General features: G+C 42.1%; 1 protein-coding gene across 1 annotated transcript in view; it reads right to left on the bottom strand.

Moving 5' to 3' along the window:
• The window catches only part of kcnh8 (potassium voltage-gated channel, subfamily H (eag-related), member 8), a 66,488-nt gene that overhangs the window by 25,676 nt on the left and 16,187 nt on the right, over positions 1-24,625 (bottom strand). Inside the window, exons 2-7 of the mRNA XM_033636330.2 lie at positions 20,913-21,146; positions 14,818-14,949; positions 9,941-10,068; positions 7,258-7,495; positions 6,963-7,120; positions 1,833-2,037 (exon numbers count right to left, since the gene is read on the bottom strand). Coding sequence (XP_033492221.1) covers positions 1,833-2,037; positions 6,963-7,120; positions 7,258-7,495; positions 9,941-10,068; positions 14,818-14,949; positions 20,913-21,146 — 1,095 coding nt within the window. The remainder of the gene's footprint in view (positions 1-1,832; positions 2,038-6,962; positions 7,121-7,257; positions 7,496-9,940; positions 10,069-14,817; positions 14,950-20,912; positions 21,147-24,625) is intronic.

The raw sequence follows: 24,625 nt of genomic DNA on the forward strand, positions 1-24,625 counted from the left end.
TCATAGCTTGCAAACCTACAGGAATGAGATTCATGATGAAAAACACATCAGATCTTACCTGCTGGGGAAAAAAAATCCTGCAGGTTTCACACATCAATGGCTTTTCAGAGCCATGGCTGATTTGGAAATAATGAGCTATGAAACTGCAATGCACCAGAGGACTGACACCATGCCCCACACATGATGCGATAGTTAAGATAAAGCAGAAATTAAAACGTAAGCATTTAAAAAAATGCAAAGAGTAGATCAAGGGAGGGGGGAGAGAAGTCTCCTATATGACGTATATGTGGGGTTTATTTGATTAAAAAGTGAAAATGACTTATTTTATTAATGCCACGTGATCAATAGAAAATCCAACATTTTAGCTTTATAGCTTTTACTCCGAGCCACAAGCCATGAGCCATTCACCCTACACTTTTTACTCATAAAAGCCCAGTGTTTCCTTTATATTGATTTAGTATAGAGCTTGACAAAGCTGGATAATGGCTCCCTCGGCCAGAAAAATGGAGATAAAATGAAAACACTTTGTCAGGCTTCACTATGGCAAAAAAAAACCAAACCAACCACAAACAATCACATGTACATCAAGAGTGCAACCGCCTGTATGTCATGCTATGAGTATCCATTTAAGATCAATACCATCTTGGAACTGCCACACTTGAAGTATGGCACTGCTGCTGGACTGACATCAAACCCTCTGTCTTCTATAGAAAGTTTTACTTATAGCTTCAACTGGTTTTCAGTGCCTTCCATCCCAATCCTAGATTATCATGGTTGATGCTTCATGGTCCTCATTCCTGTAGCATCATGTAACCTCTGAAAAATATAGCCAACACGGAGGTGCCAAAAATTGCAGCTCTGCAGTTCTCATAAGCCCTGTTTCCACCGAGCAGTGCGGTACAGTTCAGTTCAGTTCGCTATGCTTTTTTTCTGTTTCCACTGTGAATGGATGGTACCAGTAAAACGGTTCTGTACCATCCCCATTATTGGTCACCCTTCTGTTGAGTTACACAGATCTGGTACTAAAAGGTGGAGCTGTGAACACTGCAGTCTGTTGATTGGTCACTAGTGGTGGAAATGTACCATGTGTGAAGGGTTACTTTTAGTTCCAAAGGTACCATACTGAAAGTGTTTGGTGGAAACGGGGCTATAGACACGCATGTTTAAAAGTCCAACTTTACAGCAGAAATAAATGTGTTTACAGCCTGGAACAAAAACGGTTTTGGTCTCTATAGGTAATTTCCCGCTTCATGACAACTGTACAGGGTGTGATTTTTTTATATAACTTACTCATTCACATTTTACTAAGGCTTAAAGTTATGCATAATCAAAGAAATGGCTGCTTTAAGTGACAACCTGTCTGCAAGCGTCACCACAGTCTATGAGTCAGATCCACCCCTTGCTCCTCCACAGCTCCAAGCTTTCATCCAAATGCGTATGATCACCTTTGGCTCCAAAAATCCAAGATGGTGACAACCAAAATATTTATTCATTGCAACTGAATTCCTTTTCAAACTAGATCAGGGAGGCCTTGTAGTTGCATTGATTGTTGATGTTATAATTTGGTATGATTATATATTCAAGTGTCTCTAGGGACACTCAGAGATAATGTGATAACAGTACTTTTATTTACAAAATCTGAATCTCTACAATGTTATTATGTGTCATGTTTTGTCAGTGTCATGCTAACAAAGACATCATTTAGAGGTATACCACAGGTCTGTGAAACTGCACACATGTATTTCATATAACAGTACATTCCCAGCAACACTAGTCTAGTTTTTAAACACTAACATAGATGGACGTGTGGGCATCATTTTTCCTTCACTCACCGATATCCCAGTTGTAAGCGTTGGCCTCCATCTCCATCTTGCCGATAATGTACCAAATGCACGCCATCCAGTGGGCCAGCAAGGCGAACATGGACATCAGCAGCGTTAGGACCACTGTGCTGTGCTGCGAGTAGCGGTCCATCTTCTGGAGCAGCCGCAGCAAACGCAGCAGACGTACTGTTTTTAATAGGTGGACCACAGACACCTGGGGATAAAGATCAAAGACCTGAGGTGATTATATTGTCTGGATGTTAACTTTAACCTCATTTGTCAAGCCTACACTGCCATAATGCCACTGTCTATCATCACCACCTCCCTCTCCACGAGTAAAGCTCCTAAGGACAACATGTGTTTCATTCCTTGCTAAGCAGTGATCAGCTATCACAACCACATAACCTCCGTTTCATTTCTTGAGATTTTCTGGTGTTCTGCTGAGGGCAAAGTCAGAGAGACACACAGATATCAAGAGAGTGAAACAGAGACTATAAAGGTGAGGAGCATGCTGCAATCGTCTCCCCTTTTAACAGAGTGTAGCTCTCATGGGAAGAGTGATACACCAGTTAAATACACACACAAACTCTTGTACTCCTATCATTGTGAGGACGCTCACTGACATAATGCATTCCCAGCCCCCTTACCTTAACCTTAATGTTCACAACTAAATGGCCAACCCCAATCCTTACCCACCTCTAACCTTAACCTAACTGTAACCTGAACCTTAAAACAAAGTCTTCACCCCTAAACAGGTTTTTGGAGAAAAAAGGACTCACTTTCCAAAAATGTCCTCACTCTGTTGGTTATAATCATGTTTCAGTACTCACTATGTGGCAAGTACACACACACACACACACACACACACACACACACATATGCTAATAACACTGCCTGAAGTGACTGAAAGCTCTTCACCACGCTTCATGTCCTCTCCAACATTAGAGGCTGCTCAAATGCTCTCAGATTCTATAATTAGAATTTGACAAATGCTTGTAAACACATCCACAACATGATCTATATGAAGATTCCCTGATGAAGGAGCCCTTGAATATAAATGGCCCAATGAGAGCAATCAGACGCTCGCTCACAGGTGTGTTTGTTTTGCTTTTTACCCTCCAAGCCTCGCTGTCACCATACAGTATTTCATCTTCCACAGCTACCTTCATTTTTCTGTCTTCACACACTCGTCCTTTCACTCTTTAACAAATCAAACTACCTTCGCCACACTTCCCTCTACTGGCTTACACACACAGTGTTCCTTCAAGTTCCCTTTCTCGCGTTTCCATGTCCAGTGAATGTGATGTGAATGTCATCCACTGTGCACCTGCTCCTCAGGCAATTTCCACTAGCAGTCTATCATTTGGGGCTTGCTATCGTGTATCCCCATTGGACACACACACACATACACACCAGCTATTATTTACACGGATGTAGGACATGGAGAATATTTGAAACCTTCCTATGAGGATGTATGTGTATTCGTGTAGTGTGTGTGTGTGTGTGTGTGTGTGTGTGTGTGTGTGTGTGGGTGGTGACTGAAAAAGTGGGACAGATATTCTATAGAAAATGTATGCATCACCTAATAACCAAAACAAATAGAGGGAGGATGTGAGACATATAGGAAACAAAGAAACGATGACAAAAGAGGAGAGAGAAAATGAAAATGTGTGTGTGTGTGTGTGTGTGTGTGTGTGAGAGAGAGAGAGAGAGAGAGAGAGAGAGAGAGAGAGAGAGAGAGAGAGAGAGAGAGAATTACACAATCAGAGCATTTGCGTGAAGCTAAAAGGAGGAGATGTGCACGCAGTTCTTATCAGAGCTGCTCCTGCCTGTGTCTCCAGCATGTTTTATGGCGGGGTTTTTTTGCACACTCTTGCTGTGAGAAATAGAGAACTGGTGCAACACGAGGGGTAATGAAGCCTCCTGCCGAGCCCTGGGGAGAAGCTCCATCTCCTCTCCGCCATCTATCACCACCCTGGCACCTCACCTATGGAGAGAGCGGGCTGTGCCACATCTCTAATCCTCCAGCAACATGAGCAGTAAGCAATGCAATGCACCCAACAATGCGTGCACACCTCCCGCCACTTTCTCCTTCAACTCTTCCCCTGCCACTCACATTTGCATCTCCTCCGCTCGTCAGGTGTGAAATTTGCATTAAGCTCCTTGATTGACTTACTTTCCCTCTGCTTTTTAAGGTAGTATTTGTGCACATGAGACTATAAATTTACAGAATTGCTCATTATTTCTGCCCCTGCAGCCTCGCCTTTAGCGCTACAAGCCAGTCACAACAGTGTGACTGACTGACCCTGTTTGTTTTAATTTATTTTATTGGTGCAGCAGTACTGGGCCAATAAGCATGCACAACACTGTTCTCCAATATCAACAAGGTTTACAGGTCCAGGGGACATATTGATATGAGCTTAAACAATGACTGCAGCAGTTGAGTCTCTATGACAAAATGCTGGCCCTGATGCAAAGACATTATCATAACAGGAGACTCATGCTTGCCTCATCATCTTATTGCTGACTGCTTTTGTGTTGATGATCTTTAAGGGATGGTCAGTGAAAGGCAGGGAAGATTTCCTTTTTTTGGGTTTCACAGTATTGTTATTCCTGTTCCTGTGGGACACTTTTAAATGCGCAGCAGCTCACATAAAGGAAGAAACCTGAGGATCAGGTGTGGGGATGATCATGGGAAATAGGAAATTATGAAGGAAATAAAGACCATGTAGGTACTGGAAAAAAAAAAGAAAAGAATCACCTGATCAATGGGATCACCTGACAGACCGTAAAACATGCCGAAATGGCACAACGACAGAGATGTATGACGAAAACAAAAGAAAGCCGAACACCAGGGAGGGACTGCGTTGAGGCCTCTTGGCTCATTCTGATGAAAGATGGCTTCGGCTCTCAAAGGGGACATACGTCTGAACGCACCGTCCTTTGAGAGGACATCGCGCAGAATGCTCGTCAATTACTGGCCACTCCCACTCAGCCCGGCGGTGGCATGGGAACTTGTGGCCCAGTAGCCTTACACGAAATCCCAACCTACTGGGAGTGCATGGTATTTCCATTAATAGAGTCTGGAGCCAAACAGGCACCTTAGCCTGGAGCAGACTGTCACTGTGCCTACCACATCCACTCACACTTTCTTTCACAGCACTTTTTTTCACCACTCCGGCTGCTTTTTCTCTTTGTCTCTCTCTGTTTCTTTTATTTAACCTCCAAAAGATAGTTCCTTCTTATATTGGTTTTTATCACTAGTTTGATAGCTGTTGTTTTATCTATATAGGATTTCCCCATTTTTATTTTAACTGTAACTCCAAAGGGACAGTTCACCCTAACTGTAGTGCTATTTATCAATGTATATTGTGTTGGTGTGAGATGCAGAGTGTTGGAGATATCAGCTGTAGAGATGTCAGCCTTCTCTCCAATATAATGGAACTAGATGACACTCAGCTTGTGGTGCTTAAAGCGCCAAATCATGATCCAGTTACTCAAGACAATCCACAGACCTTGTTGTGAGCAGTTTCATGTCGGAACTACTTTCTTTCTACCGAACCACACCCACTAACTGTATCACCATGCAGAAGGAAGCGTGCATCTACTGCTAGCTCAACTAGCACCACTGAGCGAGCTAATGTTACAGCTCAGCTGAGGAGGACGCCATTAATGTTTACATCTCATGCTTTCACAGGCCCAAGCTTCTTGTCCCTGAGTAGATGCACGCTTCCTTCTGGACGGTGATACAATTAGTGGGTGTAGTTCGGTAGTGTAGCTCCTGCGTGAAACTGCTTACAACAAGGTCTGTGGATTATCTTGAGTAACTGGGTCTTCATTTCTTGAGAGTTTTTCAAATCTATTTATTGGTGCTTTGAGCACCACGAGCTGAGTGCCATGTAGTTCCATTATATTGGAGAGAAGGCAGACATCTCTACGGCCGATATCTCTCTTAGCAACTCACACCAAAACAATCTAGATTTATTGTAAGAGGATGTGTTTTTGATATGGGGTGAACTGTCCCTTTAAGTATTGATACATATAACTATTTTACAGGCTACAAGGCAGGAGGGCAGTTTATAAATTAAATTTGGGATGCACAGTAATTCCGGCACGTTATCGGTATTGGCAGATAAAGGCTTTGAAATTAAATTTTGTCATCAGCCCATAATGAACATTTCTGTCAATATGACAAGCCAATAAGGTGACTCTTTAATTATGCAACTTTAATTAGTCAAAATAGGTCAAATTTGCACGGCAGCACCGTTTAATACCTGACACATGATTATCTGTGTGAGATGCACCGGGCTTTCCACGCACTCCAATGTAAACCCATTCGCATCATCATTAGATGAAGTGATAAAGTTCACTAAACCCAACCACCGACTCTTTCTTACTGCTACAAATCCTGGTATTCGTCTTAGCGACATCAGCGATCTTTGCCCTAACCATAACCAAGTAGCTTTCTTTACCTAAGCAGCACAATATAACGAGCATGGATGAGATCATGCTGAACTTTGATAGTTACTGTATGAGATCCACTACTGTATATTGGACCTTTTGATCCACATAACAGTGGCTGAATGAGTAGAAACAACATATCTTTCTCTAAATTAGGGTCCAGAAGCAAAATCTTCCACTAGCAATGAGGCAAAACCTCCCTGTAGCGCAGCGCTTCCATCGGGTGATATCATTCAGCTGCTGACAAGACAAGAATGTCTACCTAATTGCTCCGGACCTCCACTTTTTCTTGCATTCAAGTGTTCATAAGGGGCAGCATGTATTTGTCTCAAGCAGAAAAGAAAAGGGTTTAATGATACAGGTTTGATAGTTTCCTCTGGCCTAGTACAGTATGTGGAATCAATACGCAGACTCAAAGAAGGGCTGAAAACAATCTATGCAATCTATTCTTATGAAATGTCAAATGTACTGGAGGTGTTGCACTTTATAATACACCGCTGTGTAGACCGGATTAGGGGTCTCAGGGTCTCTGTTACTGGGCACGCCATCAATCATGGGATTTTTACATCACTCAAAGTCATGGTCTGTTAACTTGTACCTATATTTCCTTTCCTATTCTCTCCGATTATGTTCCACATTAAACCTCGGGGGCTCAGCAACATGCCAACGATTACTCACCACGCTGACTTTGAAGGCATAGAGCAGGTCAAATGGCAATGCAGCCACCAGGTCGATGATGAACCATGTGGTCAGGTAATGGATGCAGATCTGCCGGGCGTCAAAGATCACCTGGCCTGATTTGCTGACGTAACTTGTGCGAAAATTAAAAACAATGTCTGGCAGGAGAGACAAACAAAAAGAGTTTAGTTCCTGTAAATGCTGTTTATTAAAATAACATATTTGTATTTACAGTATATTCGATTCAGTAGATTATAAACAGTGTAATTCTTAGCTCCGCAATTCTGCAACTAACCTATGATGAACAGTATCTCCACTGCGATGTCACTGACAGTTGTGCTGCGGGTCAGGTCATCATCATCGCCAATGAAACACACATTATACGGCACCGTCACAGCAACGTAGAATGTGGCAAGAAGAATCAGCCAATCCCAACCAGCTTTGAACGCGCTGTAGTGAAGTAAGATAAATTTGGACTTCTTGGCATCTGCTACCTTGTACTCTGGCAAAGCAGGCGGATCCCCAAACACATTCTGGAAAAGAATGTATAAAAAACATGAGTGATTAAACAGCAATACTTTGTTAAGTCCACTTTGTTTTGGTGGTCCAACTCCAACTAACTAAACGTATGGCTGAGTTGTATTTAATTAGCTAAAGTATGTTTAATTGCAATTTAACTACTAACTAAGTAACTAACTGATTGATTAACTTAAAATGCTGGTGGGATAAATTACAAAAGGCTGACAAATAAAGCCACTAATCACAAAGGCTTCTTGTCAATTGTCAACCTAGCCCGCCAACTACAAGCAATTTAAGTTTATGCTATTTGTCAAGAGCAAAAATAATCATATCACTCCTGTTGTCCAACAGCTTCACTGGCTTCCTGTCAAATATCACATAGATTTCAAGAGTCTGCTTCTCACCTTTAAGGCCCTTCATTATCAAGCCCCTTCCTACCTGTCTGAACTCATTCATATCTACACACCCTCCCGTACTCTTAAGATCCTCTTCTGCAGTCCAATTCACATCACCATCTGCCCACTTGACCAGTAAGGGTTCTCCCTTTCCACCTTCAAATCCCATCTGAAAACACACCTTTTTAAACTGGCATATTCAGTCTGATTTAATAGAGACACACATATGGACTGCACTGATGACGACTTTACACCTAATATTCATAATTACAATTTTCGTCTAGTCATTTTATGAACTTCTATTGTATATCACTGAATCGTTTGATTTTATGATCTATGGATACATTGCTGCTTGTCTTTTTTTTAACTGTGTCTTGTAAGGTGCCCTTGAGCTCTTTGAAAGGCACCTCTAAAGAACATGCTATTAATGTTATTATTATTATTATCCTTGTGAAGCCGGCAACTTTACTTTTCTGATAAGCGCTCCTCGCTCTTATCAACCTTCAGGCTGCAGCAAACAGTAAAAAAAACAATTGGTACGCCACCTGCCTGGCACCAAACAGCTGACAAAGTTAGTTAACTAGCTAGTGAACTTGCTGAACAGCCACATATTTCCCTTGGTATAGTAGGTAAACACCAAAACAGAGTTAAAGGAGAGTGACTTTTCCCATTTGTCACGTGTATTCTACAAAATGAAAGCTTGGTGTGTGCTTGAAGTGCATATAGGGTCTTTGCTTACAAAAAATATGATGATATGCAATGTTGCCATCTCTTTTCCATTGAAAGTAGCCAGCACCAACCAAAAGTCATTCATGTTGCCAGATGATGTAATATTTTTTGCACATTGGTGAGATCATTGTGCCTTAATGGAACCATTTAAAAACTTCCCTGAATTAGATTCAACGGAAAAATCCTCGACAAAACATTTGAATGGTACGAGAGCTACGGCACTTAGAGGCTACTATAGTGCACCACTTCTCGGGCTTCCAACCCGGAGAGTGAGAACGTCGACGTAACCATAGAAACTCAGTACAACTGAACCCTCACTGTGAGTGGTGTCTCCTCTCCTCCTGCCTGTCCCACACCTACTGCACTGCGCAAGAGGAGAGAGGGGGAGAGACTCGGTGCTGTTGGCAGAGGACTCCTGGAATGTGATTACTCTGAGCAGCATGCGTGGGAATTAATTACAATATAATATATTTCTCTCTTTTTCCCTGATGGTCTTAACAAGTCACTTAATGTGTCGCTTTTTAGAAAAAAAGTCGCTGAGAGGGTCTGAAAAGTCCCTAAATCTAGCGAGGAAGTGCCAAGCTTGTTGAGCTGCCACCAAGTGGCCACACAGTAACAGGTTTAAGCTTCTGGTTGTCTAAAGAGACATTAGAGCAGCTAGACCCATCATGTCTTAAAATCATTACACTTCTTAAAGACATATTCACTGTATCCTGATTTAATATCTGTTTTTCTTGTTACAAAGATCTTTGGTTTCCGATTACATCAGATGGGATTGAAATGATGCTACAAATTGATGAATCTGTGATAGAAAATGTTCAAAGTGTTCTGTGTTCCCCAGGAAATATCTTGATGGGTTGGGTTTTATGTTCTTAGCCATGTTTTTCCCTATATCAGATGTTAAGTGTATATTTCCCTGGGTCGACATGTTGAAATCACCCACCCACAACTTATAGCCTACTGATGTTAAACTCCTTGGATCCTATGCTCTCAAATTTAAGTATTTGCAATTCTTCTAAATCACCAGGAAGACAGTTGTAATGTGTTTCTTATGTGCTATGTTCAGGGAATATAAAGCTGGGGAACATAGGAGCTTAGCAACCTGGTGCTGACTCCATAAAGATGACAAGATTATAATCATCAGTCTCGCTTTGTTTACTGGAGAGCGACACTCTTTCATGACGCAATATTTCTCCTCAGCTCCCTGCCCTTAGATTGGCTCGACTGCGCTTCAGTAACAGCATTGATCTACTCACTTCCTATACAACAGTCCGCCCGCACCCACTCCTGAATGATCCTCCAACACGTTACATCCTGCCCTGTCATGTGAAGTACCTTGTTGAGTTTAATCTTGCTCTTCTCTCTGCTGTGGAGGTGACCAGAGATGTGGTAGAGCACCGTGCTGCTCCGCAGACGACCTGAGCTGAATGGAGAGCCTGTTTTCACCCTGCCGCGCCGTCGCTCTGTAAACACACGCGCACATACACAAAAGTTAGTACACATCCCCCCTTCAATACTTTACCCCCCAGGGTTAACTCCTGATGACTGAATCAGTCATTATGCTTGATGAAATACATGAATAAGAAAACATGAATATGCATCAGGAAGAATGCATCATTTCTAAACAAACTGCACCATTTCTGAGTGGAACTGTCATCGTGCTTGTGTGAATGTCACAGAACATGTGCTACCTGTTGTGATTCACATAATTCAGCTGTAAATATTGGTTGATGACGTCTTATTGTGTAAACACTATCTCCAGCTAAACAGTGCAATTTTCAGCTTTGTAAGCTGCTAGTGGGGCAGTGAGGCTGTTAAGTGGTAGACTCTCTATAGTCGACTGCTACTGGGATGGGTTTGTGTGTGTGTGCGCTTGCTGGCGTGCTTGTGTGTGTGTTTCTTCCAAGTGTATTGTAGCAGATAAAGTTGATAGCATTCAGACCGAGGAGATGGGTAATAAGAGAGGGCACTTTATTGCTGCCGGGTTCTGAGTCCCATTCTCTCCGTTGTGAACCCACAGGAAGGGACTAAGGCCAGATTGGCTTGAGGGGGGTTTAACGGCAATAACAAAGCTGGGGAACAGAAGTGTTAACTGCTTTCGAGTGTCCTTTGGAGAGTGTGTGCGCTCTGTGGTGTTTGTGCGGGCCACAGACGAGGCGAACAGACAGGGCCCATCCATAACGCGGCGCAGCCTTGGGGGACGCGACACGGCAGGAGCACAGAGACAGAGACATGCTTATTTTTAGATCTAATGAATTTCCCTCTGAATTTATAGCCCTTCTTGTGGGGGTGGAGGCGAGGTACAGGTGGGGAGGGGTGGATGTTGTGTGTAAGGGGGGAAGCTGAAGGCATGTAGGGCAGATAGAGGAGGTGGGAATAGATATATACTGTAAAAGCAGCTGGATAAGATGAGAAATAGAGGTGACGGGGAGAGGGAAAGGACAGAAAAAGGAGAAAGCAGAGAAGGTGAGGAGGGGAGACAGGGGGTGGAAAGAGAGGAGGCTGTTGACGCCGGAGACTGGGTTTCCCACTTTTGCGCACACATGTCCAGACAGCGAGCTAACTGGGTCACATCCGAGGTGTCTGTCCTTGAAAGGCTTCCCCAGCGTGGATGGAAATGCCCCATTGATGTCATCACGTCTGTCCCCAGTTTGTCTTTTTAAACACCTTTAATCATTAAGTCTGTAATCATTGATAAAATTCTTATCTACACACTTAGTAACTTTGTTGTTACGCAAGCCAAGCTTCCTTATTTAGTCACTAACTCGCTTGCACTGACTTAAACGAACAAAAGCAAGCACATCCTTTTCTACAACTGCACTGAGAACGGCATGAAAATGCAAATGTCTTGTGAGAGTCACAGGCATATTCTCATTTAAACAAGCTTGTCAGACCCAAACCCATTACAGTGAGGCGTTCATCTTTGTCTAAAGGCATGCTGCATCAGCCTCTTTCCTTTTCTATGAAAAGCATTTCATTATGTGAGCAAAAATAACTTTCGCTTTCTGCTTCCTGTTCTCCCTTATTTACAGTAATGAGAGTAATTAGGCAAATCCAGGGGAGGCAGGCCCGAGATGAGACAAGTCAGGTTTGCTGACTTCACAGACACACACATACACGGACACACTTTGACCTTCTCTTTTACTTTGTAGGGGGATTCTGGCTTCAGCTTAGGTGTCACCCTTAAGGTAAACCTTTGAGGAAATTGATTTTGGGGGAAGAATTTGCAACTTTGCTTCCTTTAGTTGTTCTTTGTGTTTACAATGATGGATATAATTAAAAGAGGAAGGGTCTGTCTAAAGACATCTGAAATCATCAGTATATCACAGCCAATGCTTTACCTTTATCTTAAGAAATAAGAATAGGAGATTTCAAAGGGTCTATTACAAACTATACAACTATAATTAAAATAATGTTCTTGGATTTCACAAAGGCATGTTTATTTTTGCTATTTTGGCTCATCATGCTGTACATTTTGATCAACCCTGCGTTGCAACAATTATGTATATATATATTTTTACTTTTCAATGGCAAAGAAGAAGAATCCAAAAACAGAGAAAACTCTTGATGAACTAAATTATGAAATCGCTGCGTTTAACAATAGCAAAACTAAAATAAAAAACATTTTTTTATAAACTCTCACACAACTTGTGCAGTATAATCCCAGTCATATTTATCCAGTCATATGCTTCCTAAACACACACATTCCCAGATGCACTACTCATCCATGCGTGAGACTGATGATGAAGAGGTGTTTTAAATTGTAAGATTTTCATCAAACTGCTTCTGTCTGCGGAGTATTGAGCACACAACTGGATATATGAGACTTGGATAATGCTGCAGGATCAGTGTGAGAGTTTGCGAATAGCTGTTTTGGTATAGTTTTGCCGTTATTAAACATGTACCCCTATAACTTAAATTCATCAAGAATTTTCTCAGTTTTTGGATTCTTCCTGCAGTGGCATGTGGGAAAACAAGTTCTTATCACAAATCTAAAGTAACACTGGGTGAGTCACTGACATATAAATGATCATTTTGTGGGTCAAGTATTCCTTTAAGAATGATTCATGGTTTCAAGGTTATGTTGAGGCACTCAAAGTACTTTGGCCCAGGTTGGGGAAAGACTGTTGTCTTAGATAAATTGAGAAAAGGTCAACAATTTCTTGACTCCCATGACAGGACGTATTTTATTTATTAACAATTAACCTGTGTTTTTGCTGACTAAACCCAACCCTGGGCTACATGTCACAGTTCTGCACTTTGCAGCTCCATCATCCTCCCTGACCTTCACAGTGCTAACTTGCAGGTCGCACACTGTTCAGACAAAGTCTGGCTTCTGCAGTTCTGTTATTTATTCCATCCTGCCAGCAGATCTTTAGTCAAAGCTGTGGTGCCAAGGCCTCTGGCTGAGTTATCTTAGCATAGTGATTACATGTAGGTATAGAATGCGAACCTGCTAACAAAAGTAGTTTCAGAGCAGTTTAATATATTCAGCATTATGCTTGCATTTGGCTGTGTAGTCGAGCAAGTTTGCTGTCTCTGTTAAGCTGCTGTCCCACTCTACAGCAGGAAACAGCACTTCAAAATAAAAACTCTTTGCTGGAAATTCACTGTACTTTAAAATAAAGTTTTTTTTATTTTTATTTTGTTTTACAAACTTTTCACATCTACAACCCACTTTTGGACCGTGACCCCCAGTTGGGAATCACTGCTCTATATTGGCAGCACAGAGGTGTAGTGGTTAGCACTGCCTCACAGCAAGAGGGTTCCTGATTCGAACCCTGGGTGCGGGAGCCCTTCTGTGTGGAGTTTGCGTTTTCTCCCCGTGTCAGCGTGGGTTTTCTCCAGGTACTCCAGCTTCCTCCCACAGTCCAAATACATGCAGGTTAACTGGTGACTCTAAATTGACTGTAGGTGTGAATGTGAGTGTGAATGGTTGTCTGTCTCTATGAGTCATCCCTGTGATAGTCTGGTGACCTGTCCAGGGTGTACCCCGCCTCTTGCAAAATGTCAGCTGGGATAGACTCCAGCCCCCCCGCGACCCCCAACAGGATAAGCGGTTACGTAAAATGAATCAACGAATGCTCTATATTGTTAATTATTGTTAATATATTTATGTTAGGACAATTAAATGATGATTTAGAAATTGTTTCGTTGTTTTTACATAGATATTTGATTTTATCGTCTTTAGCATCTTGTTTGGGGCGGCAGTAGCTCAGCCCATAGGGAATTGGGTTAGGAACCGGAGGGTCGCTTGTTCAAGTCCCCGTCCGGACCAAAATATGAAGCGTGGACTGGTGGCTGGAGAGGTCCCAGTTCACCTCCTGGGCACTGCCGAGGTGCCCTTGAGCAAGGCACCGAACCCCCAAACCGCTCGGGGCGCCTCACCAAGGGCAGCCCCCTCATTCTGACATCTCTCCACTTTGTGCATGCATGGGTCCTGTTTGTGCATGTGTGTGTCTTTTGGACCTGTGTGTAATTGACAAGCAAGAGTGAAAACATTGAATTTCCCCTCAAGGTGATTAATAAAGTAAATAAACTTAAACTTAAACTTTAAAAGCAAGAGGTAGAAGCTTCTCAGGGCGATTTCATTGATGGAGTTGGTTCAGCTCATGGTGAATGCTTGCAGCTAGCCCAACAGTCATATGCCTAGCCTAACTTTACAGCTTCATTGTAGTGGTGATGTTGAAGTCATGTGACCGTGATGTAATTTGTTAGCCTAACATTAGGTTTTTACTTCTGGCGATTACATGTATGCTTCAAACATCATAAAAGTGGGGTTCGTTTGTGAAGATTTAAGGTTAAGGTCCATAATCCAGTGGGAAAAGTCCACTGGCTTTTTAGTGAGGAAACCAGGCGGTGCTAACATCTGGGCTGACCTACAAAAAGAAACTTCATCTTTACAGCACTCTATATAAATGTAACTCCGATGAGGCACGGTTGGTTTGTTCAACCCTTTTGCTGGAAACAACAAACTAACACTCACCTTCAACACGTAGCAATCGAAACAGATTTTGTGTTACACTGGACAGTGTGTTGGTTTTGTCTAAAGCTAGCACTATTTTAGCAATTTGGTCTGGTCGCAGTTAGCGATGGCCTTAACAGGACCAAAATCCACATGCTAAACAAAGAATAAACATTTGTGAGCTTTATATAATGAGTGGGCATTCATTCAACAACTACACACCTCCCACATACATATGCGCACATACCTTCCTTCTTGTCCTCTTGGATGGCTTTGGCTTTAGTGTCGGTGATGTCCTTAAATGAAGCCAGAAAGAGCACCACGTCTCCCTTCTCGTTCTTAATTGGCACAATGTCCAGCAGGCACCAGAACAACACAGCTGAAAAGGAAAAACACTCTTATTAACACGTTTATACACCACCTCTGAATACACTCAGAATGGATTTACCATGTGTGTGTATAGAGCAACAGTTCCACAGATCCCCAGACTTATTAGTAAGCCTATGTGCAGTTGGAAGTCCCTGGGGAGAAGCAGAGCCTTTAAATAGAGCAAGTCGCTGCTCCCCAGGCACAGCAAGAGATGAACCCATCTCTGAGGTCTCATCTCCTGCTAAATGGATTGCTTTTCAGAGGAACTGCTGGTCAGCATGTGTGTTTCTGCACCAGCGTTTGTGTGCTTGTGCTCATTACTGGCTTTCAGTTAGATTCATCCAGAGGATATGAAAATAAACTTCATTCTACAGTCTATAATTTAAGTTGTTGTTATCAATATTCTTATATTAACACAGATTAAACAACAATATTTATGTGAAAGGGGTTGCGTGTAGTTCTCCGTATTAACTTTATTAGGTGATTATGTGTTGACAATGAGTTTACAGCTTATTGTGGTGCACCCAAGTGGCCAAAACAAATCCATTAATGGAGGTTTAAGTTATCTAATTAACTCAGAAATAAGTCAAACTAAATCTCAACTGTTTCATGGGTTGCCAGGAAGTTTGGTGCAGATGACCACGACCCCTGGAGGATGGTGACTTTGGTCATTTCCATTGCCTGTCATCTAGTGCCACTGGCTGCGTTAGAATTTCCATCAACCTCAGCTGTAGGTTGTTATGTGATGCTAACATAAATGCTAACATACTAACTGCTGCTGGGCTTTTAAGTAATTCTTCACCCCCAAATGATATTTTGTGTATCAGTTACTCACCCTGTGTTATGTTGAATTCAGGAGGAAGACTTTGTTTTTCCTCCACGGTGAATGAAGAATCCAAAAACTGAGACAATTCCTGATGAACTGAAGTTGTAGGGTACCACATTCAACAACAGCAAAGCTATAGCAAAATATACTTTTCTAACCTCTCACACAACTCGTGCAGTATAATCCATGTCTTATTTATCCAGGCGTACACTCAGTACTTCCCAAACACATGCATTTTTGCTAAAACCTTATGATTTAAAACATACATAAACAGTCCAATGCACAGACAAGTGGTGCATATGTGCAAGCTCATGCGTTTAACTCTGCACCAGCAGAGTTCAAACCACGTGCTTGCTCTTGCTCACACTACTTGTATGCGTAAGTGGTTTAAATAGTAAGGTTTTAGTGGAAATGCATGTGTCTGGGAAGTACTGAGCATACAACTGGATCAATGAGACTTAGATTTAACTACATGACTGGTGTGAGAGTTTGTAAACGGCCGTTTTGATATAGTTTTGCCGTTGTTAAATCGAAATCCCTGACTTCATTCATCAAGAATTTTCTGGCATACAAAGTGTGCTTCCTAAGTTCAACATGACATGGGCTGAGTAACGAATACACAAATGATTATTTGGTGGGTAAAGTATTCCTTTACACGGACACGGTTCTCAACACGGAGCTGGCTGAGCTGGTGGCTAGCAGCTAAACAATGGTGATAGTGCCGACAGAGCTAACCATGTTAACATACGCTGTATAAATAATGGACTTAGCTACCATGACATCACTCAGTGGTTTGTGGACTGTCTTTATTAAGCATTTCTGCTATCACCATCTTGGATTTTGGAGCCAAAAATGACCATATTTTGGTGAGAGGCTGGTGCTTTGGAGGAGTGAGGGGCGGATCCAAGTCAAAAAGAAGCTGAGAACACTATCGGCAGACAGCCTGTCACCCAAGCTATCTCACTCTTAAATATGCGTAACCTTGGACTTTAATAACATACAAAATTAGGAAAATATTTCACCCCCATACAGAAGTTATGGCTGTTTAAAACTAGCTGTAGAGCCCCAAACCATTTTTTGCACCAGGCTGTAAACATGTTTATTTCTGCTGCATAGTTGGACATTTTAACATGAGTGGCCTCAAGTGGCCATTCAAGGAACTGCAATTTTTGGTATTTCACGTGTTGGCTTCATTTTTCAGCCTCGGAGGTTGCCACCTGGGGGTTTTAACCACTAGAAGATGGCTGCTACGCTTCCACGGCAACACTGTCCCAATATCAGCAGTAACCGCAGTATGAGCCACAGATAAGCGTAACAAGCTAGCCAGTGGGATACAGACATGCACTGACATGCACATGTGGCCAGACCATCTTATGACACCTTGGATGACAACACACAAAGAGGAAGCATGACTTAATTTTCTGCTAAAGACACACTGACTCCACTATATCTTTAGCAAATAGTGGTTGCTACTGTATTAATGCTCTGAATGTCTCACACACAGAACCTTTAAGCTGAATAGAAGCATATTACGCTATTACACTGCACTCTTTTGCTACGGTGCTGTGAACTGGGAAACACTTAAATACAAGTCTGACAGCACAGCAGTGAGCCTGTCAAGCTGTGTCTGACTTGTTCTAAGCATGCCACCGTACAGAGGATCTATCTTTTCAGTCTGGGTAAAAACATGCCCTGCCCTCTGGCATAAACTTTGGAATTCTGAGGGCTCTTCATGTAGGGAAAGCAAAATTATGTTGAGCATTAGAGCGTCTCAGGGGTTTTAGTCTTAATACTAATTAATTAATCATCACAAATTCAGTCTAATCCACATCATGCTGTGGCATATGCACGACAGTGTCACTGGTTTTCATGTAGAGTTATATTTTATGTTGTCTCTTTCATAGTTTGATTTTTTTTCAAGATGAATGTCTTTAAAGCAGCAGTCATGGTCTACCTTTCATTCTTTTCTATTTAGTGACTACAAATGAATCACTGATTATGAGGGATTTCCCACGGAGTTCCCTCCCATCACTCCCACTCACTAAATCTTCCGTGCCTGGTGATGATGACTCAATCACACTGTTTTTGTCTGTGTGTGTGTGTATGTGTGTGAATATCTGCATGTCTGCATGACAAGGCAGCACTATCAAGCACACAGCGAGAGAAAGAGCGCTCCTGATTGCAAGCATGCAGCTTCCTCTTTTCTCGGGCTGACAGACGGGGGACAAAACGAGTCAATCAGCTACGTTTACTTTCAGGACTCCGCTGTGACAGACGGAAAGAGGGGGATGAGATGACATAAAAAGGTAGAGGCAGGGATAGAAAAAAAACGGCAAGATAAGCATGGGAGACAGACAGACAGACAAACTGGCACAAGCAGTACTATGTGAACATGGTAAAAGAGGTGAGTGAGAAGAGAGAGAGAGATAGAGGGAGATGAAAGGTAACAAAATGAAAGAGGAAAGTGAAAGAGAACAGAAGGGAAAAGATCTGGATCTGGGGGATGTGGGGGACAGGAATGACAATAAAGCAGTAGACAGAGTGGCATAGACAGTCACATCTGTGGTGGTATTAGTTGAGCTGTATCTCTGCAAACTGCACTGAGTCAACTATGAAATCTTCTTTATAAATCGTAGAAAAATCAGAGAAGTGGCACATCTCACACATACACATACCTCGATACCTGCAGGAGTCATTTTTACTGTCATCGACAATCCTTTCAGATGTTGACAAAGGAAACTCACTGCAACATCCATTCTGTCCAACCTGATTTCATCCCTGTATATTTTGCTGCTTGAAACCCCATACATTACTGAAATGAAGCCCATGGCATATGATAAGGAAGGAGTCAGCTGTAAGGTTTAGGCCGAAAAACTTGGTCATGCTTTGGAAAACAAGCCGGATTTTGCTAAAAAAAAAACAACAAAAAAAACACCCTGCTTTGAGTGGCACAAACGCGGTGGTGAGAAAAGAGTTAGCTGTAAGGTTCAGGCAACAAAACTACTTGGTTATAGTTTGAAAATGATTGCAGATGTCGCTACAAAACACCGGGCTCTTAGCGGCACAAATGCCACAACTGATGCTGCTGTGTGCCAGTCTTGAACAATGGTCTCCTGAATCAAGGTCCCCTCCCATGCTGACCACCTTTCATTCTCTTTAACCTGCATCTGTTGCTCTGAACGTCCGTCAATGACGTGGGTGTGTTTACAGTGGGGTTGTTGGAGAGCCCGGTGCATCTCACACATCCTGGTGCATCTCACATAGAAGCTAAACTGCCCAAGCAGCGTCCTTGGGAGTGAGACCAGGCTGTTCTGCCTATTAACAGCTGTTTCCCCTGTTAAACAAACAACTGATCCATCAGAGCTTAATATGTAGGATTAAAAATGGGCTCCATAAGCTAGCAAGTACAAGTTGCTCTAAGCTAACTTTTTGATCATCATCAATGCGATGTGCAGCCGCTTCTCTGAAACATGATGTTTCAATTTCCATTTTTCTGAGCATTTAAAGCTATGTTATGCAGGATTTTGCTAAAAAAACAAACAAAAAACATACAGACTCATACAAAAAAAATCACTCTCAATCATTATGACCCACTAGAAGTGTGTGACAGTGTATTTATCTGCAGAGACCCTGTCCTTATTTTCTTATTTTCTACTGACGTTTGCTGTGTTCACAATGCTTATGGGCTGTAACCTTTGAGCAGCAGTGTGTAGTCCCCAACCAATAACAGTGCACAGGTGAGGATGGGACTGTGTAGAAAGGTAGTGATCAGGTTGTAGCAGTACTCATCCATGAGGAAGCTATGGACATTCTGGATAGAGTGCAAAAAATATGCAAATATGGTGATGTGAAATGCCAAGCAAAACAAAAGTAAATCTGGCTTTCACTTTGGTTGACGAGCACTGGAGGAGAGGATGGGAATGAAGAGTGAGGGAGAGCTGGCCTGTTTTTTGTTGGACAAATTGGTGCCAGTGGTTAGCTTAGTTAGCTTGCTAAAGCATGGGCTTTTCTATTACAACCATGTAACGCTGCTAATATAGTACAGTAGCTTGCAGTGCACGCACAAGCAGTGAAGGAAGATGGGGCCAAGTTTGAATGTTGTGTTCCTAAACAGTGACAGTGTCTGCACAATATACCTTTAAATATTTCTTGTCCTTGTCAAGAACCAACAAGCTCCAGAACAGCTACAAAATGGACTTAGAAGAGAAACTATTTCATCAACATGTTTCCAAAGTCAGGAATGAGCTTTTAATCTCTCCTCACAGTTGTGTGAGCTCTGCAGAAATGAGAAAGCATGCAGTGCCGACAGTGTATAACAAATAACTGATTTCTCTTGATTTGAGACAGAGAGACTGCAGAGAAATTCTCCACCAAAACACAAATGCTGCCAGCTTAATTTAAAAAAAAAGTTGTGTAGATTCACACAGCTGAATCTACTGCAAGAACATAAAGTGGAGAAAACTGCAATGACCATGCAAGGGCACATGGCACCATCCCACATCACAGCATGCATGTATCCGCTGATGCCTAGATGTGCTCATTATTTTCGGCCCCATTTTGTGCGCTGGCCAGCTGGCTAATCAGCGCTGCACACACCAAACCATACCGCACCACGGCTAGCTACTGGGCTCAGTGTAATCGAAGGAGACAGGGTTCAGGAGTCACTAGCTGACAGCTATGAAAGTTTAATGTGTTTGAGTGTTAAATAATAACTGGAGGACTTATGTGACTGATTGCTTAGTTTAATCACCTTTTAATGAGAATGGGCCAATAAAAAAAAGTTATACTTCCATTAATCCAGCCATTACTTCATCTATCCATGGGTCCATCTGTGCCAATTTAAATGTGGCTTCTTCAGAAATAGCCACATAGAACTGCCATCCATTTATGGAATGCACAGGCAAAGTCCAACATGGTAATCGCTCTGTCTGTGCACTCTCTAATGGCTGTCTGTGCTTGTCTCCTTCCTTTGGTTCCAACACTTAATTGGTAAATGGTAGAGGAAGTCACAGAGTCTGGTAAAGTGACTAGGTATGAGTGCAAAAGAGCAGCAAAATGATAAATGAAGGGAGCAAAGATGACAATAATTGAACAGTCAACTCAGACACACCTCAAAACCACAACAAAACTGGCTTTTCACGGCCTACCTGTCTTTTTGTAGAACATGATCTCATCTTTAAACTCCTTTCGCTCCTCCAGGGCATCGTCAATGCTGAGGATGATGCCTTCGCTGGTCTCTGGCCCGTACAGGAACTTACAAGCACAGCTCTTCTGCATGACCTCGGCCCGGGAGAAGCCTGTGAGCTCACAGAAGCCATCAGAGCAGTAGACGATGGGAAAGCCCTTCGACACTTGTGCATTGGCCAGGATGAAGTTGCTGTCTGTAGGAGAAAAAGGAAGAAGAGGTGAGGTGAGGACAAGGAGCTGACTAACTATCCAGACTCAGTGTTTTTGGGTCCCTAAAGGAATAATGAGCAGCGAGTTTAGCCCAGATTTGCTCAATTCACAGCTTCTTTTAAAAGGGTGGAAATACACCGTTAAACTTCCCTGTTTAACATATCTTCACACTGAATGCTGTGGCATAAAAAAATAACATCCAATGTGTATTTCTGACTCTAGGCAAGAAGGGAAAATAGTAAAACTCCCCACAGACTATAGTTTTAAACTATTCATTATTTGTGCTTCTTCAAGAATCCCTTGAGGTCTCAATACTAATCCCTGAACAACAGATCCATAGCACTGCAAATATCTGGCAAAGCAAAGTATAAATGCAATTAACACTGATAGTAATAATTAACATTACCAAGGGAGGTTGTGTTTTTAAGCTTCAATTAAACAAAAAACCTGCTGTAATTTTGTTTTGGCCAATTGGGAGCAGGACAACAAGCTGTAAACACAACACTGACATATACAGATAAAAATTTTAGCTAATAGTTGTGTATTTGTCACATGCAGCAGGGTTGGCAGCAAACATGGAGCAACATTAACATTCATTTGGAGTCATGTTTCAGGTCATCAGACAATTTAAGTGTAATATTCTCTCTCTTTTAGCTCTGTTTTGGTCTCCACCACTCCCTAAAAAATAGGAATAATCTTTGTTAGGACTCAGGAGGTTGTGTAAATGGGTCTATCTGAGCTTTTTGCTAAAAAAAAAAACAAAAAACAGCCTGCTATGACTGAAAAGGGAGTTGATGAGAGCAGTGAGTGAACCAAACTGTACATTTCTTGGCCATTAAACCCAAAACAATGAGCTGAAAGATGCCAAAACACTAAGGGGGAAGTTACCTGGGTCCGGACCTTTGAATCCACCTGCTCAACCAAGTTAGAGTTGAATGATTCGTCTGGCACTATGACATGAAACATGGTTTCTTGGTTAAAGAAATAAAATGAGTGCCTGAGGAGGTCTAACAATTAGCCAATCAGTGCCATGGTGGTTCACCAAAACCACTGAGTAATAACAACAATGGCGGCCGCTATAAACAAAACTGATGCTTCTATCAAGACTGATCTAAATCGGCAGGTCTTCCCAACACTGCTCGATATTGTGGTTTGTTTTTACTTTGCTCTGCTCCAATATTAACACCCTGTCAACAACAACAGATATGTTGGCATGGCTACGCATCAGTGATGACTTAAAATGATGTTGGACTCGGGAAGATATGCTGGTCTCTAGTGATGGTTAGGGAAAATCGAATCCCCCTCCTCCACCAAAATCAGAGTGGTCGATATGTCAGACTGAAGATGGAAACAGAGTGTAACAAACTGTGTCTGATATCAGGCAAAAGGGGAAGAGCAGAGGGTGGTGGTGGTGATTCTCTGTGGGATGGTCAGTTTAAGAGACACATTTCACATACTCATTTGATCCATTGTAATTATAAATATTGATAGGAGTTCATCTCAGATGTTGCACCACCAACACTCTGGTTGCGAGACCACTGCTTTAACCTCCCAGCTCCCGCCACCCACTTCCAAAACTTCAGATAACAAAAATGGAAGCAAATTCAACTGGTCAAGGGGTGCCTCTCTGACTGTTTCATTGAATCACTCTCACTCGCCACTGGGGCTGAAATGTGACTTGTGAACACAGGCTGATGGGATCTTCAGCTCAGGTAGATGAAGGCCTGTGTGGGCTGCAACATGAAGGTCACCCACCTCAATAAATGACTGATTTATCTGGAAACTGAAGTGCAATGGAATCATACTCTCCAAACTCATTCCCTCGTGTCAAGAAACCGACCCTGCATTCATAATACTTTTAGTGAGAGCTGCAGTAAAGAGAGGTTAGGTGTTAAGGAGAAATTTGGATAAAGAAAAGAGGGAGCATGAGTGGAGAATCAGTGAGGAGTGTGCTGGAGTGATGGCAGTGAAAACAGAATCACATCAGCGCTGAAGTCGATCACAATTAATTAGACTTATTTGTGTCTAGCTCTCAATACCTGGTTGAAGTGGACCAGCTGTTTGTACCTGAATCCATCTATTATGACACACAAACACACCCACCATCCACACAAACAAACACCCACAGAGCCAATGAAGTGCAGGATGATGCTGAGCTGTGCTGACAGACAGCTAATGTTTACAGTACAATGTCCATCCTACAAGACAGTGGAAGATTATGGTTTGGCAGATTCTATAATGTCCATGGAGTGTAGGTGTGTGCATTCGCATTTGAGTGTCAACACACACACATATCTAAAGGTACATGTAGCATTAACCATTTCTACCCAACACATTTGGAGACATTAGTACAACAGTAAATGAATGAGTCACACACACACATTAAGCCAAAGACTCATATACAGAAACACACAAAGCAATGTGTACTTGTTTATAATCACTGCATGAGACATCCTGCAAAGCAACTTGTTTCAATTACATTTCATTACAGAAATCAATTTTCTGCATCAATAATTCCTTTTTCCACCAACCCCCGTGTTTAATCATTTTGTGTTGTACGTCAGGCTTTGTTGAGGGAAACCACCTTAGATTTGAACAGGGAATACAACGGCAGAGAACCAAACCCTTGTAGGCGTCTCTCAAGAGGAATGAGCAACATGTTCCTCTTCGTAATCCCATTCAGCAATCAACAATTGCTTCTGCACGCTTGCACACTCGCAAAAATTGTGATTCATGTCACTTTCAGAAATGTGGGAATAGAGGAATTACTCCGCGATGATGTAAGAGTGAGTAAAGGATCATTCTGCTGGGTGGTATTTACAGCATTTCCTTTGCTTACAGTCGCAAATTTGCTCAGATCTGGGGACACAGCATCACTGCAAAGTTTTACTGACAGGGTTTAGGCTGGTCATACTCTACATTTTGGTCCACAGTGGCAACAAATCTCATGAATGAACCAAAAACTGAACTGACTGTCTCTCTCAGCCCTCTGCCCATTTGTTTCTGAAGGTGTAAATCTTCAAAAATGGCTCTTAAATATAGTTTAAAAATGATGAATAATTTCCTAATGCAGCTGGGCACCATAGTTTTAAGCAAATGTTACTCAGACAGGACCATAATATATTTTGTGGGGACTGTTTTCAGGGTCAGATGTGGTGCTCTGAGGGAGTATGTCGAGCTGTGCGACACTGTATTTGGGTTTGACTCCAAATAAAGCACAGTGCCAATGTTCATCATAATGAAGTAACATGTTCCCCAGTGCAAGGTGTGGCTTAGTTGTGTTTTTAATGTATTTTTGATAGCTTTTGGAAAACAAATGATGGTCTATGTGTCAGGGAAATAATATCAGGCTTTGGCTACTCACACAATATTTGTTAATAAGATAAATTCATTGTTTTTTTTTTTGTCTTTTCTTACGATTTGTTGATATTAATAAAAACACATGATATCACCAGATTTAAAC

Source organism: Epinephelus lanceolatus, chromosome 16 (genome assembly GCF_041903045.1).
Source record: "Epinephelus lanceolatus isolate andai-2023 chromosome 16, ASM4190304v1, whole genome shotgun sequence".
Lineage (NCBI taxonomy): Eukaryota > Metazoa > Chordata > Actinopteri > Perciformes > Serranidae > Epinephelus > Epinephelus lanceolatus.